The following is a 16,639-nucleotide window of genomic DNA, read 5'->3' as shown; positions in this document are numbered from 1 at the left end:
TTAAGCTACCACGATCTCGGAAACATAGAAATCATTAAAAACGGGACAAAAATACATACCTAGTTGAGCAAAATAAGCTTTCTAATATTTCAAGCTTCCATGGTTAGGTTTCTTCTTTTTTTTTTTTGGTGGAAGATGGTGATAATAATTTAATTTATTTTTTATTATAACTTTAATCATTAATTTCCAAAATTAACCTTAATATTTCATGAAATTTCCAATGATGACTATTCATACTTATCCACTAACCACCTTAATGACTTATTTACTATATAAGGACCTCAAATTTTCAAATTCTATAGCTATTTAATATCTTTAGCTATTAGAACTCAACTTTTGCACTTAATGCAATTTAATCTTTTTTATCAAATTTGACATAAACGGTAAAATTTCTTAACGAAATTTTTATACGGTATTTTATCATCTTGTAGACCATATAATAATAATTTTTTCAATTTGATTTGTGGTTCCAAAACCACTGCTCGATTTCACTTGAAAATGGGTTGTTACAAGATATTACTTAAAGACCTATTTTATTGAATTGTAGTATCATAGTGTATGAAAGGAAGTATGTAACTTAAACTACATAGAGCTTCCATAACTTGCACTTGTGATTCACTATAAAATATTAATAATGTTGAATTTTATATTTTGTTATACACATTCAATATTAGTTCTATTAAAGTTTATGTTCCATCACATTGAGTCAAGTGTGAAAATATAAAATTTTTGCCCATGCTATAGACTTAATTTAAGCGATTAAGCTATTTAATCTAATGAAAATAAATTATATCTATTCATTCGGTTATTTGATGGCGTTACTAGATTAAAAGTTAATTATTATAAATTGATCATCCTTCTATGTATTAGCATTACATAAAAAATTAATAGAAAACTTATTACCTCAATCATTAGAGTTTGTGTAACAAAAAGAAAATATCAAAAGGAAGAAATCAATCTATCTCAATGTCCTTCATAAAATCTAATGGTCAACTCCGATTCCTCGTTGGGCAATACTATATATTTGTGAAACTTATATTATTCTAAAGATATTTGAGTTATTATTTATGCAATATTATGTTTTGTTTTGCATAATAATATGATCTTGAAGTAAAGTAATTGTCCATGTGCCAATGATGCCTAGGTTGGCAAGGTTGAGGCCTAAGACTTTGATAGTTTAGGTTTGAGCCTCACTATGCACAAATGTCAATATCATATATGGGTTCTCTCCCAAATTATATTTCAGAATATTCTAGAGTATTTCATTTATTGTATATTTTGATTTTTTTTTCGCTTTCGTAATTAAATAGAGTGGCATCAGACTTAACCAATCACTTTATATGATATAAATAATAGTGTATATATGATATTATGGAATTTAACCCAATGATGCTTTGGTTGTATTGGTAAAGTTCTGGCCCTAAGTCTTTGAGTAGTTATATTGTGCTTCACTATCTGTAAATATCATGCATGGTTTCTTCTCTATATTTATTTTAAGTTTAAACCACCATATGTGGGTTTCATCGAAATATATATCAAACTTCAATTTGATTGTATTTCGTATTAGTTTCATTTTAATTATAATGGTTTAAACTAGGGGTGAGCGTTTAATCGAATTGAGTGAAAAAATTTCGAGTTAATCGAGTTGACGAGTCCTATTTTATCATCCTAACTCGATTTGATTTTTTTTCGAAATGAGTCGAGTCGAATCGAATCGAATCGAATCGAATCGAGTGAAATTTTTCGAATTAAATTAAAAAATTACCATGTCAAATTAAAATTTTGTTACAATATAACTGATTCAATGTTAGAGCACATAAATTTGAAACCATGTATATTTAAAAACTTTTTCAAAGCAAAATAATAATAAATACTTTAGTATGATAAACTTAAATCATTAATTAACTTGTTTAGTTCTCAAAAATTATTATTTTAGAAAATTTTTAATTTTTTATCCCCGATAAATCAGATGCCGCCGCGGCAATCTCAAACAATTTCATTCCAAACGGATTCGAGGTGTCATTTTCAATCACTTTCATGTTAAGATTTTGGCGCGCCCTTGTGTTATCTCGACAAGCATCCAAGGCCCAAAAGATTCAAACTCGACCCATTGCACCACTCCGTTAACCAAGATCTGAGAGACTAGAGGTTTTCCAAGATTGACACACATAACCTTTCGAGCAAATTTCCCTCTCGAGCCCTTATCTATCTGAAAATCCAGCTTTGCTAGTGTGCCTATCAAGCTCTCGATTTCTTCTAAATTTTGTCGTTTGTAGAGAAATCTTGGAAGGCCAGGTAACCTAACCCAAACCATTGAGCTTCTAGGAAAAGCCTGAAGGGGACTAAACTTCGAGGTCCATGGTTGCACCGTGAGGTGCTGGCCAAGCACGATCCACAACCCTTGGCTAAGCACCTTTTCGCAATCGTCTCGACTTTGAAATTATACCAGGAAGTATCCATTTTCCACTTCCATAAACTGGAATTGTTGGAAGGGTTTCCAAAGGCTATGGATCTTGTTTTGTAGTAAGGTATACGATAAATTCCGTCCCAATATTTTTTTCGACCACTGTGGCTGCCATATCTCTAACTAGAATTTGTTGAACCCTCTAAAAATAAACTAATCGCAGGTATTCCATTTACAGTAGACCTTATGATGTCTTTCTAAAAATTCAAAATCTTCATCGCCATTGAGAAGTCCCTCTGCCAAAAACTTTGTCCTTCCATGAAATACCCGACGCTGGGAAAGAGTCCCCGACCATATCATTATCCGCATTTGAATCAAGGCCCTTGAATCAGACTTTTTTAATGTTACGATCTCGGATGGAACTATCGCCTCCACCGTCCTCAGCCATTCTAAAAAATACAAAAGATTTTATAAAATGTTGAAATAAATGTGAATCGAATTGAGTTTTGTTCACCGCTAATTTAAACCATATCATACCTATTAATTATTATACGTGTAATTATGGTTGTAAAACACTCCTTCAAACATTAATTTAGTTTGAAAATCAATGATTAGGGGGTGAACCATGCCCCGCAAATGATGCACCCCCAACCGCACCACCATTCGTTTCACTCCCTAAATCGCGCGACTTTCAGACACGCAATATCCGACCAATATTACTCATTCCAGCTAAAAGCCAACCGCCCAATCCCCCACCCCCACAACATAACCACCCAACACACTGTTCTTTTTCAATAATTATCCATTTGTATAAATAAAGCTCTTAAAAGTGGCAATGTCTCCATTCATTTGTCATCTTCTTACAAATAAATAACCCTTTTTATTACATCATACAGCTTCCAGAAGACCCACTTACTATCCCCCAAAACCACTGTCCACCTTATCCAAACCCCTGAATTTCACATTTACTTTACTTAAATTTAATGATAATATTTTTTATGTTAGTTTGGATAAACATGTTTAATTTAACAAAAACTGTCTAATTAATAAAATATGTTAATTTATATAATATGTAATAAACAAATTCATAATTTTTATGTTACATCCCACCTAGACAAAGCATTTAAAAAAAATAAAAGCATTAGAGAGAGGAGAAAAAAATAATAAACCAAACATCAGAAGCCACGTGTTAAATAAACAAGTTGGACAGTAGCACGCTGCTGTCGTTTTAATTCTCTCTCTCTTTCCTACATTGTGCATGAATTTCCGTGTTCCTTTTTAAATACAATAAAGGTTAAATTTTTTCATTAGTCCCTGTAATTTTACATAATTTGATATTTAGTCTATATACTTTAAAAGTTAAAAAAATCTAATCCTCTTACGTTTTTCAATTTCAAAATAGTAATCCAATGATTATTGTTTGGGTAAACTACAAAAATAGTCACTTTTGATTTAGTTTTTTTATGTTTGAAATGTTATGTTTTAGTCACTTACGTTATCATTTTGTTACGAAATGGTCACTCTACCGTTAAGCTCTGTTATCTCCCCAACGGTGGCAATCCAAATGGGTTTTAAATGTCAACATGGATATCCTATGTGGCAGTCCAAATTAAATTTATTTAATTAAAAACATATTTTTATCCTAGCAACTAGACATCCAAGTTGGCATTTAAAACTCATTTGGACTGCCATGTAGGACTGTCGTTACGGAGGTAACGGATTTTAATAGTAGAGTGACCACTTCGTAACAAAACGATAATGAAAGTGACTAAAATATAATCTGAGGTAAACAAAAATGACTATTTTTATAATTTACCCTTATTATTTTTATTTTTGGTAGTTTTTGTTAGAATCTGTCAATTTAACAACATCCTAATTAATATATTGACAAGAATTATTAACAAATTTAATGATTAGACTGATAATTTTAAATTAGAAAAGTATGAGACCTAATTTAAAATTTCCAAGTATAGGGACTAAATATTAAAATTGATCAAAGTACAGGGACTAAATAAGATTTTAACCTACAGTAAACCAAACTCGGATTAGCTGGAATTCCCATTTTTGGCCTTTTACCTGCCAGCCTGTCCCTTCAGATATTTCTACTTATTATTGAATGTTATATACTCGGTGTTTTTTGGTACCCTTTTCGTCGTTGTTTCCTCCTTCCCTTCTATCCTCTCATCCCCTCTTCCCTTTAATAAGAGGCTTCTTTTCTGATAATTCTTTGCTTTGTTCATATTTTCCCTTCAAAATTCAGAGGTATTTTTTTAATTTTATTTTGAATTTCTGTGTGTTGTTTTTAAAGTTCGTTTGATTTTTATTCGTTTTGTGTGTTTAGATCTTGCAGATCTGATTTTCAAAAATCAAAAATTAAAGGCAAATATCAAGAGATTTCGAAGAAAAACAAGAAAAGATGGCGGAGGAACATAGATGCCAAGCGCCGGAAGGTCACCGTCTTTGTGTTAATAACTGTGGTTTCTTAGGAAGTCCGGCGACGATGAATCTTTGTTCTAAATGTTACAGAGATTTCCGTCTTAAAGAACAACAACAAGCTTCTTCGGCTAAATCGTCTATCTCTACCTCTCCTTCATCTTCGTCAACGGCAGTCGAATCTGTTTCTCAGGTACCTCTCCTGACTCTCCCTCAAGTCAAAGGAGTTCCGCCGGTTGTTTCGGCTGTCGCGATCTCTCCGGTGACGGAACAGAAACCACAACAGCAACAGCAACAACAACAACAACAACAACCGACTCGGTGCACGGTTTGCAGGAAACGGGTCGGGTTGACCGGATTCAAGTGCAAGTGCGGGATTACGTTTTGCGGGTCACACAGGTACCCGGAAAATCATGGATGCACGTTCGATTTCAAGAAGATTGGGCGAGAGGAGATTGCACGTGCCAATCCCGTGGTCAAAGCGGAGAAGATCGTGAGGATTTGAGAAGAAGAAGATGGAAAGCCGATTGATCCTTTGACTTTTAATGAGTAAAAGAAAAAGAGAAATAGAAATTGTCAAACTCGTTAAGATTGCGACACGTGTTTCGGTGTTGGTCCCCATACCTTTAAAAATTGGGCTTGGATAAAAATATTTTATCTTATAAAATAAGTCTTCTATTTTTATTACTTTTCCTTTACACAAGTCTTCTATTTTGTTAAAATTATCATGAATTTAGCCTTCGAAAATAAATTTAATTAATTTACTTTACATGAAAAATGAAATTCTTATGACCATGAACTTCATTTTTTATATGCAAAAGAATAAATAATCCTTTTTTCATATGATAAAAGTCAAATTCAGATTCACGAATCAATCTTTAAAATGTCGACATTAGCAAGTTGGGTTTTGTATGAGTTGTTTTCAACTTCAACCTAAATTATTTATTTATTTAGATATTATAATTTTGGACGGTAAAAGTGTAATTTTATCATTATTAATTTAAAATTTTATAAATTATAAAAAGTCTAAATGAAAAAATTTTCCATTTTGGGAATATAAATAGATAAATAACCAAGACATGTTGTAGAATCGCAACTTCACTTGTGGAGTTTAAAAGTTTCATCGCTTATGTATTAAATAATTATTCAAAAAATAGACATTTATCACATTTTTAATCCTGCTTATGGTAGATGGATGTGGGGAATTGAAAGAAACATCGATAGATGTAGTGTACTAAAATTTGAACTTTGGACTATTTATGATGGTCTCCAACTAGCGTGGAAGGCTAATTTGGAAAATGTTATTGTTGAGATTGATTGTGCGCTAGCTATCAACATGATGATATCAGAGGACGTTCAAAACGAGACTTAGTGATATGAATTCAAGAACTGTGCAGACGCGATTAGAGAGTGGTCTTTAAGCAAATACCACGAGAAGCGAACTATGTTGTTGATACTTGGGTTGACTTGATGAAAGACTCTCCCATTAGTACTCGAATTTTTCATGTGACTCCTTCATTAGTTGATGATTAGATACGGTTGGATAGACACTTTCTAATATCTAATCCTACTGCTAATTGATTTTCCAAACAAATAAAAGTCCAAGAATATTAAATATTTAATGATATAATGCACATGATACAATGCATTTAAATACTATCATTAAATATTAATCTGATAGTGTAATATATAATTTATAGTACAAACAAAGGTATTAGCATCCCCTTCGGAACACTCAATATCCGATGTATATACATAATTACTTTGTAGTTCATCATTTTTAATGTATGAGCCGTCTTTATGGACTGTAGACAGCCAACACGGTTTGATCGTAGTTAAACTTAATTTGTAGCCAAACCTGGTCGGCAACAAGTGCTTGGGAGTCATTGTTGCGGTGCCATGACCAATGTGCTCGACTTTCATCTATAACCCTTAAATACTATCATTAAATATTAATCTGATAGTGTAATATATAATTTATAGTACAAACAAAGGTATTAGCATCCCCTTCGGAACACTCAATATCCGATGTATATACATAATTACTTTGTAGTTCATCATTTTAATGTATGAGCCGTCTTTATGGACTGTAGACAGCCAACACGGTTTGATCGTAGTTAAACTTAATTTGTAGCCAAACCTGGTCGGCAACAAGTGCTTGGGAGTCATTGTTGCGGTGCCATGACCAATGTGCTCGACTTTCATCTATAACCCTTAAATACTATCATTAAATATTAATCTGATAGTGTAATATATAATTTATAGTACAAACAAAGGTATTAGCATCCCCTTCGGAACACTCAATATCCGATGTATATACATAATTACTTTGTAGTTCATCATTTTTAATGTATGAGCCGTCTTTATGGACTGTAGACAGCCAACACGGTTTGATCGTAGTTAAACTTAATTTGTAGCCAAACCTGGTCGGCAACAAGTGCTTGGGAGTCATTGTTGCGGTGCCATGACCAATGTGCTCGACTTTCATCTATAACCCTTAATCGACCATGTCCAAAGCTTGGTTCCCTATAAAGTGAAAGCTCTGAAGTAGGACCTTCAAACCTGAAACATGGGTTATCAGATCAAGTAAAGAAAATTATACTCGGTTTCACAAAACTATTAATAAGTTTATATTTAAGGGTGAAGCCAAAAAATTGCTTTAAAAGAAGTTAAAGATGAATCATAAATTTTTTAGAATGATAAAAGTATAAATTTACTATTATATTTACTAAATTGTAGTTTTTAAAATTTTAAAGGGACTACAATGCAATTTTACCATTTTTGGGGAGGGGGGCAATCCCGCGTTTAAGCTTTAGTCACTCAACTTCAAAAGTTACAAAATGGTCACTGAATTATTCGAAAGTTTTCATTTAAGTCATTGAACTATTCGAAAGTTTATTTAAGTCATTGGCTTGTTAAGATTTTTTTTTTTTTAAGGTTTGGCCAATAAGCTCCAAGCGACAATTTGATGATTTGTATGGTGGATCAATACTCATCAACAAGTAAAAAAACATACCTTAGATCCAAATCAATTTGACAGTCAATGTTGGGAATCAGAGAAGAAAGTTGTTTAGATTTGGTTCACAGATTCGTGACATTCAAAGTTGTTTCATGAAAAAAAAAATTTGAACTATAGAAGAGAAAAGGAAAGAGAGCTTTTGATTGGTACAAACAATGCAAATAGAAAAGGCTATATAGCAGCAATTTTAACAATCTTGTGATTTAAATTAAAACTTTCGAATAGTTCAATAATCATTTTGTAACTTTTTGAAGCCGAGTGACTAAAATGTAAGCTTACTATTAATTTAATAACATTGGGTGTAGTTTAACCAAACATTTTATTTGTTTAGTTTATAGTTGATGTTTTGTTCCGTATTGGATCAATTGAATTTCAACTTTTCGTTCCATTGGAGTGTCCTAAAGACATGGCAAATTATGCTCGATTCTATGGCCATTGATCTGTGTTATGCTCCCTTTATAAGGATTGATTAAGCCCACCAAAAGTAAGGTGTGTAATTTATGAGCCTATAGCTGGTTCAATATGCATTGTGTCTATATTGGGTTTATTAATATGTGTATAGTTGGATTAAAATCGAATTAATTGATCGAATTGATGTAATTCGATTAATCGGTCAGTGGTCGAATTTAATTTGATCGAAAGTCGATTAATAATTTTTTGAAATTTCGATTATCGGGTAAATCGGTTTGAAACCAAGTAATTAACCGAAATAAATCACATATAATATATATTATATATAGCCCACCCCAGTATATAAATAATATATATAACTTTTTGTTTGGTTGTTAACTTTCAAGACTTATTTAGTATTTCTAATATCTTATTTGTTTTCACTTCTATTTTAAATCTTTTGAACTATTAAATAAAGAAAGAAAGTGAACATGTCTTTTTTTATTATATGTTTTATACTTATTTTAACTAAAAGACAAAAACATATAAATTTCAGTTAATTCGGTTAACCGATCGAATTATCCGAAATATTTCGATTGGTTAATATATTTGAAAAAAACTTCAATTCGATTATTTATTAAAGATTTTTATATTTTAGGTAATTCAGTTTGAGTATTAACCGGAACCAACCGTTTCAGCACCCTTAGTTAATAGAATAAAAAGCTCTCCAAATATTTTCAAAAAATCAATTAAGTCTCTCCTGATTATTTACACCCAATTGAGCTCTTCCACTGATAAAATTAATCAATTAAGTTTTTTTAATTGTTGACAGTTAAATCCTAATGGTATTACTAACATGGTTGTTATTGGTTGCTGAGTTAATCTCGTGATGTTTACATGGCGATCCGTGTTTAAAAAAAAAAAAAAGAATCAATACTCATCATTTTTTTTTTTGCTGGCATGAATCGGCATTTACCATCATGATGATTGACCCAATAATTATTAATGATCACATCATAAAGACAATTAAAATTTAACGGTTAAAAGGCTTAATTAATTAATTTTATCAATGAAAATATTCAATTAAGTGAAAAATATTCAAAGAAACCAAATTAATTTTTAAAATACTTTGAAAATTTGTTATATCATTAATCATTTAATTTAAATTCTAAAGAAAAAAAACAAAAAATAAAAATGTAGTCTTAGGACCCCTTTGGATGGGCAGTACGTTTATTTGTGATTAATGTAAAAACAATGATGACGGTAAAATTAAATAGTATAACGATACTATAACATAAGATAAAAAGAAAACTAAACGCACCACACTAAATCTAAACGTTCATGGCTACCTTTAATCTAGTTTTCTCCACATTTTTAGCTATTATTCAACTCTTTTTAATAGAATAATTCAACTCTTTTTAAAAGGTTGATGGTCAAATTTGATTTTCTTTGAAATGTTGAGAATCGAATTTAGCTCAAACAAAAATAATAAAAGTCAAATTGATAAAAGATGTAAATGTTGAGGACTAAAATTGACATTTTGATTAATAATTTTTTAAAATGACACTTAAAAAGACGAGAAAAAATAAAAGAAAAAAGTGACTTACAAATCGTTCATATGCATGAATATGTCCGACGAAAACAATATCAACTCGTGCTTTATACAACAATTCTTCCATTGCTTTCCTCATGCTTTCCCCTTCACCTTTATGTGCCGAATTAGTATTATACCACGACACATGCACCACTACCACCACCTAAGGCGTCCTCGTCCGATTAACCTTACCCAAATCCGCTTCCACCCACTTGTACTAATCAGAATCCTCCTTAAAATCCGTATAAGACCCCAACATCACGGTATGTGAACTGGCAATGTCGAAAGAATAGTATAAGGTGGATCCACTCTCCTTGTATGGCATTAGCCAACAAGCGTTATAGGCTTTAAAAGTGTGACGACGAATCCAAGGGAAGAACTCAATCTCGTGGTTACCTTCCGTCGCCATCCAAGGGCGTCGGTTGGCATATTGCTCCACCAAGCGACCGAATGAATCCCATAGTTTTTAGTGTGTATCAGCATATGACAGATCGCCTGGTAATAGAAACACACCGTAGTCTTTGCTATCGACATGTGCTAAAGTTGATCTTATCCATTCAGGTTGTCTAAGATCGCCTGTTAACAAACATAAGCTATTATTAAAATTGACGTGGCTAATGAAATAATCAAATAGTTACACTAGCATGCCACGTATATCTTATGTTGACTTATAAGGACCAATTTTTAGCAATAAAATGGACGGTATTTTAAACATAAAAACCAAATTACTTTTTTAACTAACATGTAAAGACTAATTTATCCATTTCTTTAGTAGAGGGGGTAAAATGCAATTTATCTCTTTCTATAAGGGTCTCCATGATACTTTTACCAAACTCGAGTCGATCTGGTATGAAGTTTAGCTTATCCAAGTCAAGTCCAAATTGAGCCAGGCTAACGATCTTAACAAAAAACCCAACTTTTGGACAAGTCCAGTGGATCCATATTATTTTCATAGGGTTAATGCACTATTTAGGACTTGGATTTGACAATTGTTCCCACATTGAGGCCTTAAACATTTTTTTGTTCCTGAACTTGACAATTGTTCCAACACTGTGACCTGAAAATTTTTTGGGTCCAGCTTTTTGTTAAGGAAATATCAGAGACTAATTTGGACCAAAAAAGTTTAGACCCCAATATGGAACAGTCATGAAGTTCAGGGGCTAACTTGGATAAAAAAAGTTCAGACCCCAATGTGGAAATAATCGTCAAGTTTAGATACTAACTTGGACAAAAAAAATTCAAGCCCTGGAAACAATTACTAGATTCAAGACTAATTTAAATAATAATAAAAAAATTCAAACCCCAATGTAGTGTCAATTGTGAAGTTCAAGCGCAAATATTGCATTAAACCCATTTTATACTTTTAACATATAACTTTGACAAACTAGTGTTTCATACTTAAAAGTTTGAATCTTTGTAAAACTAAATACTTTTGTTTTTGTACGTGAAACTTTGATGGGTCTTACGTTTTTGCAATATTTGTATAGCAACTTTAACTTTTTAAAGAGAAAAAAAAAAGTGTTATATATATATATATATATTGCTTGATTTGTAGTAGTGTACCCATAAAAGAAAACTTTAAAAAAGCAAGCCAATGCAAACAAAGGAGAAATAGGTTTCCCAAGTTATTACTACTCCTAATTATTTATCTACCTAGTTAGTCCAAAATCTAACAATGATCAATGTGTGCACCTTTGGATTTCCTTCCTTAATAGGACTTTGCTTTCGCTCACTAATTTAAACCAAAATTACAAGAAGAAACATTCTCTCTCTCCGATTGAGTCTTAACTCGATTGATATGAGTATTGTTACCAATGCAGAAGGGCGTGGATTTGAGTGCGCTAAAGCACATTATTCTCATATTTATGGGTTAAGAAGGGGTTATGAGCAGTTCTACACATTGGATCAGAAAAACAGATATAATCAGAATATATAATGAGATTATTCAAAAAAAGAAAAACATATTCTCTCAATATAAACCTTTAAAAAGAAAAGAAATAGTGCTAATCCATTATTTTCTCCTTTATCAAAACGATTAGTGATGTTTTAATTTTGGACTCATTCTTTTAAATACATATATTTATGAAATATATTCTTAGAAGAATAAAAGATATAATCTTTTATATATATATATATGAAAAAATTGAAAATTTTCCTCACAAATATCCTATGTTTGAATTATCATTGCACCTTTCAATTTCAAATTTTAAATATATTCGTGTTTAACACTCAATCAAATCCAAATAACATATTAGTAGAAGTCATTCATCAAAATTTGCTACCAATATATACCAACTTCATAAGTAAATCATTATAAACCTAGTATACAAATTTGATAGAAGTAAATTTAGAGAAAATATACTAATAATATTAATGAAAAGATTAGAATTTTTAAATGGAATAAAATGTAAAATTTAAACTGAAATATAAACACAAAATAAAAAAATCTTTACTTACCAACCACAACAAATTCAATAGGAAAAGTTGAAGGAGGTGTCTTGAAGGAAAACTCACCACACTTAAAATACATTGTTGAAGGCTCCAATGGTCCAATCTTAACATGATGTATTTTTTCTGAACTGTAAAAGAAGTATCGATATCGAGTACTATCTCCCTCAATAATGTCATTGTATTTTCCTGAAATCTTCCCATATTTCATTATCAATGGCACGTCTTATCTTCTGTTATTCAAGTCACCCTCATGTAATCTTTTCCCGCCAAAGAAATATGTACCTGGAGAAAGGAGATGAAAAATATTAATATACGAAAAAACATGAGAAAAAAATGAATAATAGACAACATCAACCTGTTGAGGGTCGGATTTGGATCGACGATGCGGAGTAATATCGATTAATTGTCGAGGAGGGTATTGAATATAAAGGATTTGTAATGTGTACGTGGTCTGAGAGATGAAGAAGATCATTGTTAAAAGGAGATGCAAGGAATGCTTAGGCCATGGTATTGCCATAATCTTTTAGTTGTTTAAGGTAGGCTGTTCCTGAATTGGAGTCTACAGATTTATTATTACAAGGAATCATTGAGCTGGTTATATGTATATATATAATACACATACATATGTATGTATATGTATAAGATTTAGATGGCGTCAAGTAAACCAATTGGAAAATTTCTCAATATACTTGCAGCAAATGACAAGTGTAGAGCCGGTTCTTCAACTTTGATTGTTTGTATGTATATATATAATATGTTTGTATGTATTATTTCCATTAAAATTATTTTGTAAAATTGAAAAAGTTGAAAATAAGGGTTTTTTTTTATAACTTTAATGAATTGATACTAGTTCGAAATTCGAATCCATACTGAAAAAGTATAGGTCAATTTTTATTTTATGGAGTCGGTTGTCGTGATATAACAAATGAAAGCACAAAGAAATTGTTTACAAAAGACAATCAAGAACTGCCCCTTGAGGATGTCAACAAGCATGGTATTTATAGGCCATCTTCAAACAGGATCATCAGCCTGAGATCATTTGCACTAGATGAGACTGTCAATCCTTTCTTCTATTCTTTACCCAAATTCCAACACCATAAATTAGGAAGGGATAAAACACAGCCTGAAGATCATTGGTTGATAATTTAACACATTATGAAAATTAAAATAAAAAATGTCAACTTTATATTACAATTAAACTATTCTGAAAGTATGTCTAGAGTACTGCTATCTAGACAGGAAGAGAAACTTCATATACAAGGACAAATAAGGTTTTAATGCACACAAACCTATTTAAATATCAAATCTTTAGTATTAGTTTAAATCCATATAAAGGTAAAAATTATTTTATTTTATTTTTCATTATTTGCGAAAAAGGTTATATTTTTATATTTTCGTTACAAAAATTACGGGATCAAATTAAATTAGTCTCTTTAGTATTGAATGTATTTGAATTAGTTTCTAAAGGCTTCTCCTTTATTCTTTGTTTTAAGCCCCCCTGTCGTTCTCCATGTCTGAACTTGTCTTCTTTATCTGATTTTTTACTTTCGGCCCCTTCTTTTATACCAACTGGAACCATCATTCTACTTGAATACAGCTAAAAAGAACAAATCTATGTCTAAGAATAACATAAGCACATGTAGCAGCAACCAACATGTTCAATCTGCAGTCGACCTTGTAATAACCTTTATCCCTTTCTTTCATGTATAGGCCAGCCGAAAGAGTCTTGGACAGCTATTGCCCTAATTATAATCCCCTATATATAGACCATACAGGGTTGCTCCTACAAAATATTACTCACAAAACAAGTATCACTTGCCATCATCCACCTGCTTGTTTCTCCACTAATAAGATAACCAGTTTTATAGTGTAAGTTTCTGTTCAATTAGTGATCTTTAATGCCATGCATATAATTTGTGTCAATTACAGTGGTTTCTTTTATCCTAATACCCCATTGATTTTTTAACTGGGTTTCGGGGGGCCATTACAGGCAAGTTGAAGGAAGTTTTGATAGTCATGGAAAAGCTGAACTTAGAGCTATACATAAAGAACTGTTACATACTGAAAGAGAATGAGAGGTTGAGGAAGAAAGCAAAGCTTCTCAACGAGGAGAATCAAGCCCTATTATCTGAGCTTAACCAAAAATTCTCCAACCCCACCTACTCTAAGCCAAAAAATTCAGCCATTACCATTACTGACCACCTCAACCTCAGCTTCAATTCTAACCCAAGTTCTTCCTATTATAACAATGGCGAACCCTGATTCAGCAGGACATATAGACATCAAGACCCCAGACATGGACCCAAGTTCTTCCTATTTCCATCATCTTTGTCATATAGTATTATCATTGTTCTCTCTTTAATTGGATAATGGATCCATTAATGTTGATAGTTTACAGGGGGAAAAAACAAACTTAATGGTTCAGAATCACTACGAGTTACTAGTGAGTTTCATTAAATTATCATAGAACACTATATATTCTGGACTAACAACTCAACTATCTTCATGAATAGATTTGAAAATGGAGACGATACCCAAAAAGTATTAATCAGACATAATTTGAAAGTACAGCTTCTTCATCGCTCTTTCTCTGAAATCGAGTTTTCAAATTGAAAAAATATTCGCCGTTGCCGGGGATCGAACCCGGGTCACCCGCGTGACAGGCGGGAATACTTACCACTATACTACAACGACCTTGTTGTTCTTGAAAACAAGTATAAGGCTTTCGTGAATAAATTAAGGGTTTAGGAACTTCTTTTCACGTATCAACTCAATTAACTCGAAAATTTTTCATTTAATTCAATCAAATGTTCACCCCTAGAGATGAAATTATTGGAAGGGGCAGTCACGAATCTTGAATATAAACTGTAAAACGAATATGAATAATATAAAAAAAATAGAATAGTAATATCTCATTTGGTACATTGACAATGTACGCTCACCCTCTAGCATTACTTGTCGAGTCTAAAAACTTTACTCGTGGTGTAGCAAATATTTTCTCATATTTAATATGTTTTTATAATTAAAATTTAATAAAAATGTTTATTAAATTCCCGAAAACCCGGCAGGCCGGGCCGGGTCTAATCAGCGCCCAATAAAATCCATTAAGAAGCTTAAAACTTGGAAACACAAAAAGATTCCACGGAAAAAATATAGTAATTTCTAGATACTCACAAAACAAGTCTCTGTAGCTTTAACAAGAAATGGCGAAAGAATTCACGGTGCCGCCGGTGGTCTTCCCCTCCGGCAGCGGAGTCAACCCTTCCGTTGGAAACATCAACCAACGCCGCGTACCCACTGCTCCATTCCAACCCTCACGCCCTCCTTCCTCCTCTTCCGCTTTACCCTTCATGTCTTTCGATATGGGTTCGGCCACATCGTCGTCGGTATCCTTAGGCGGTTCAATCTCCTCCTCCGCAGCAACCGGATCCGCTTCATTCGAAGACGAAGAGCCCCTTCTCGATGAACTCGGTATCCACCCGGATCAAATCTGGTACAAAACCAGATCCATCCTCAACCCTCTCCGGGTGAACTCGACGGCCCATAAAGACTCCGACTTATCAGGCCCTATCTTTCTCTACTTAGCCCTCTGCTTATTCCAACTCCTCGCTGGCAAGATCCAATTCGGCGTCATCCTTGGCTGGATCGTCGTCTCCTCGATTTTCCTCTATGTTGTTTTCAATATGTTAGCGGGTCGCAACGGCAACCTAGATCTTCATACGTGTACGAGCGTGGTTGGTTATTGTATGTTGCCGGTGGTGATCTTCTCGGCAGCATCGCTTTTTATTCCCCAGGGGACTAGCGTTGCTAGGTACGCTGTGGCAGGGGTTTTCGTTGTTTGGGCCACTAGGGCTTGCACCAATTTAATGGTGGCACTTGCTGATGGAGGTGAAGAACATCGCGGCCTTATATCGTACGCTTGTTTCTTGATCTACACTTTGTTTTCGCTTCTTGTTATATTTTAATTGAAGCACAATGTGCTTGTATCTAGGGTTAGGTTATTTTAGTGGATACTAATTGCTATGTATTCTAAAGAGCTTTTCTTTTTTTTTTTGGTTGAATTTTGATATCTACAATGTTGAACTGAACTGAAATTTCATAGAAATTTGCCTTTTCTAGCTCAAAGTTATTACTCGGTTTGTATTGAGCTCTTTTTCACTTGACAAGGATATCTATATGATCTTTCAAATGTATCATAAGTTTTTTAGAAAAAATTATTGAGCATATTTGTGTTTGACATGAACCCGAATCCCAAGTCCGAATAATATAGAAAAATATAAACTTGTTTGAGGACTTGAAATAGGCTTTTACCTTCTTCATTATTATTCGTTTCGTGAATTTTGGATTT

At 32.6% G+C, this 16,639-nt stretch overlaps 2 protein-coding genes, 1 non-coding gene and 1 pseudogene across 3 annotated transcripts; 2 read left to right on the top strand and 2 right to left on the bottom strand.

Annotated features, from left to right (window-relative positions):
* The first annotated feature begins 4,530 nt into the window (after positions 1-4,530).
* LOC105786352 (zinc finger A20 and AN1 domain-containing stress-associated protein 6) lies at positions 4,531-5,524 on the top strand. Its single transcript, XM_012612733.2, has 2 exons — positions 4,531-4,666; positions 4,746-5,524. Exon 2 carries the CDS (start codon positions 4,821-4,823, stop codon positions 5,340-5,342), a length of 522 nt encoding a protein of 173 aa, XP_012468187.1. The 5' UTR covers positions 4,531-4,666; positions 4,746-4,820; the 3' UTR covers positions 5,343-5,524.
* A 4,266-nt stretch (positions 5,525-9,790) lies between these two features.
* LOC105786351 (purple acid phosphatase 22-like) lies at positions 9,791-12,826 on the bottom strand (annotated as a pseudogene).
* Positions 12,827-14,913: 2,087 nt separating this feature from the next.
* TRNAD-GUC (transfer RNA aspartic acid (anticodon GUC)) lies at positions 14,914-14,985 on the bottom strand. The gene has a single exon. It is a non-coding gene; the product is annotated as a tRNA-Asp (tRNA).
* A 428-nt stretch (positions 14,986-15,413) lies between these two features.
* LOC105786350 (uncharacterized) lies at positions 15,414-16,484 on the top strand. The gene has a single exon (XM_012612732.2). It carries the CDS (start codon positions 15,495-15,497, stop codon positions 16,254-16,256), a length of 762 nt encoding a protein of 253 aa, XP_012468186.1. The 5' UTR covers positions 15,414-15,494; the 3' UTR covers positions 16,257-16,484.
* Positions 16,485-16,639: the final 155 nt, after the last annotated feature.

Source organism: Gossypium raimondii, chromosome 1, assembly GCF_025698545.1.
Source record: "Gossypium raimondii isolate GPD5lz chromosome 1, ASM2569854v1, whole genome shotgun sequence".
In the NCBI taxonomy this organism is placed as follows: domain Eukaryota; kingdom Viridiplantae; phylum Streptophyta; class Magnoliopsida; order Malvales; family Malvaceae; genus Gossypium; species Gossypium raimondii.
This window is presented reverse-complemented; position numbering and strand designations above follow the sequence as displayed.